Below are 530 nucleotides of genomic sequence, written 5' to 3'. Positions count from 1 at the left end.
AATTAACTTTAAGAAGCACTAGTAAAGTTGTAGTCCCAATGTTAATAATACATTTTTAATAAAGTTTAGTCCAAATATATGGATCAAGTTTGAAGTCTGACCCATCCTGTTCCTTCAGGTTCTGCTGGACTCTACAGGGATTTGAACATGATTGAGTTGGAACTAGACCTCGACTGGTCTAAGGTAGTTTATGGAATGCTAACACCAACATGTCAGACTGTGAACCACCTACTGTAGTGGAGCCAGCGACCACAGAGGAACCCGGTCCTCCAGATCCTGGACCACTTCATCGTCCTCCCCTGGCAGAGAAGGCTCTGTCTGAGTCTTTTGGTCGACTGCGGTACCAGGACACGTCCCTGATGATCTGGCAGCAGCAGCAACAGGACCTGCAGACAGGACCCCCTTCCACCTACCTGACCCGCAGCCAGTCAGCCTGGTACAGTAGATACGGGAATCAGGCTGTGCTGGTCCGGGACAAGACGGGGCTGAAGAATGCTGAGGGACAGTCCAGGATTTGCAGCATCATGTAA

At 49.2% G+C, this 530-nt stretch overlaps 1 protein-coding gene across 1 annotated transcript; it reads left to right on the top strand.

Moving 5' to 3' along the window:
* Positions 1–209: 209 nt before the first annotated feature.
* brd3os (BRD3 opposite strand) lies at positions 210–530 on the top strand (the record flags this gene model as incomplete). The annotated part of the gene is made up of 1 exon (XM_083904622.1): positions 210–530. The coding sequence occupies one exon, from the start codon at positions 210–212 to the stop codon at positions 528–530; it is 321 nt and encodes a 106-aa protein (XP_083760748.1).

The sequence above is a fragment of the Microchirus variegatus genome (assembly GCF_963457635.1).
Source record: "Microchirus variegatus genome assembly, chromosome: 18".
In the NCBI taxonomy this organism is placed as follows: Eukaryota; Metazoa; Chordata; class Actinopteri; order Pleuronectiformes; family Soleidae; genus Microchirus; species Microchirus variegatus.
Note: the sequence above shows the minus strand (reverse complement) of the source record. Positions and strands in the feature narration are given on the sequence as shown.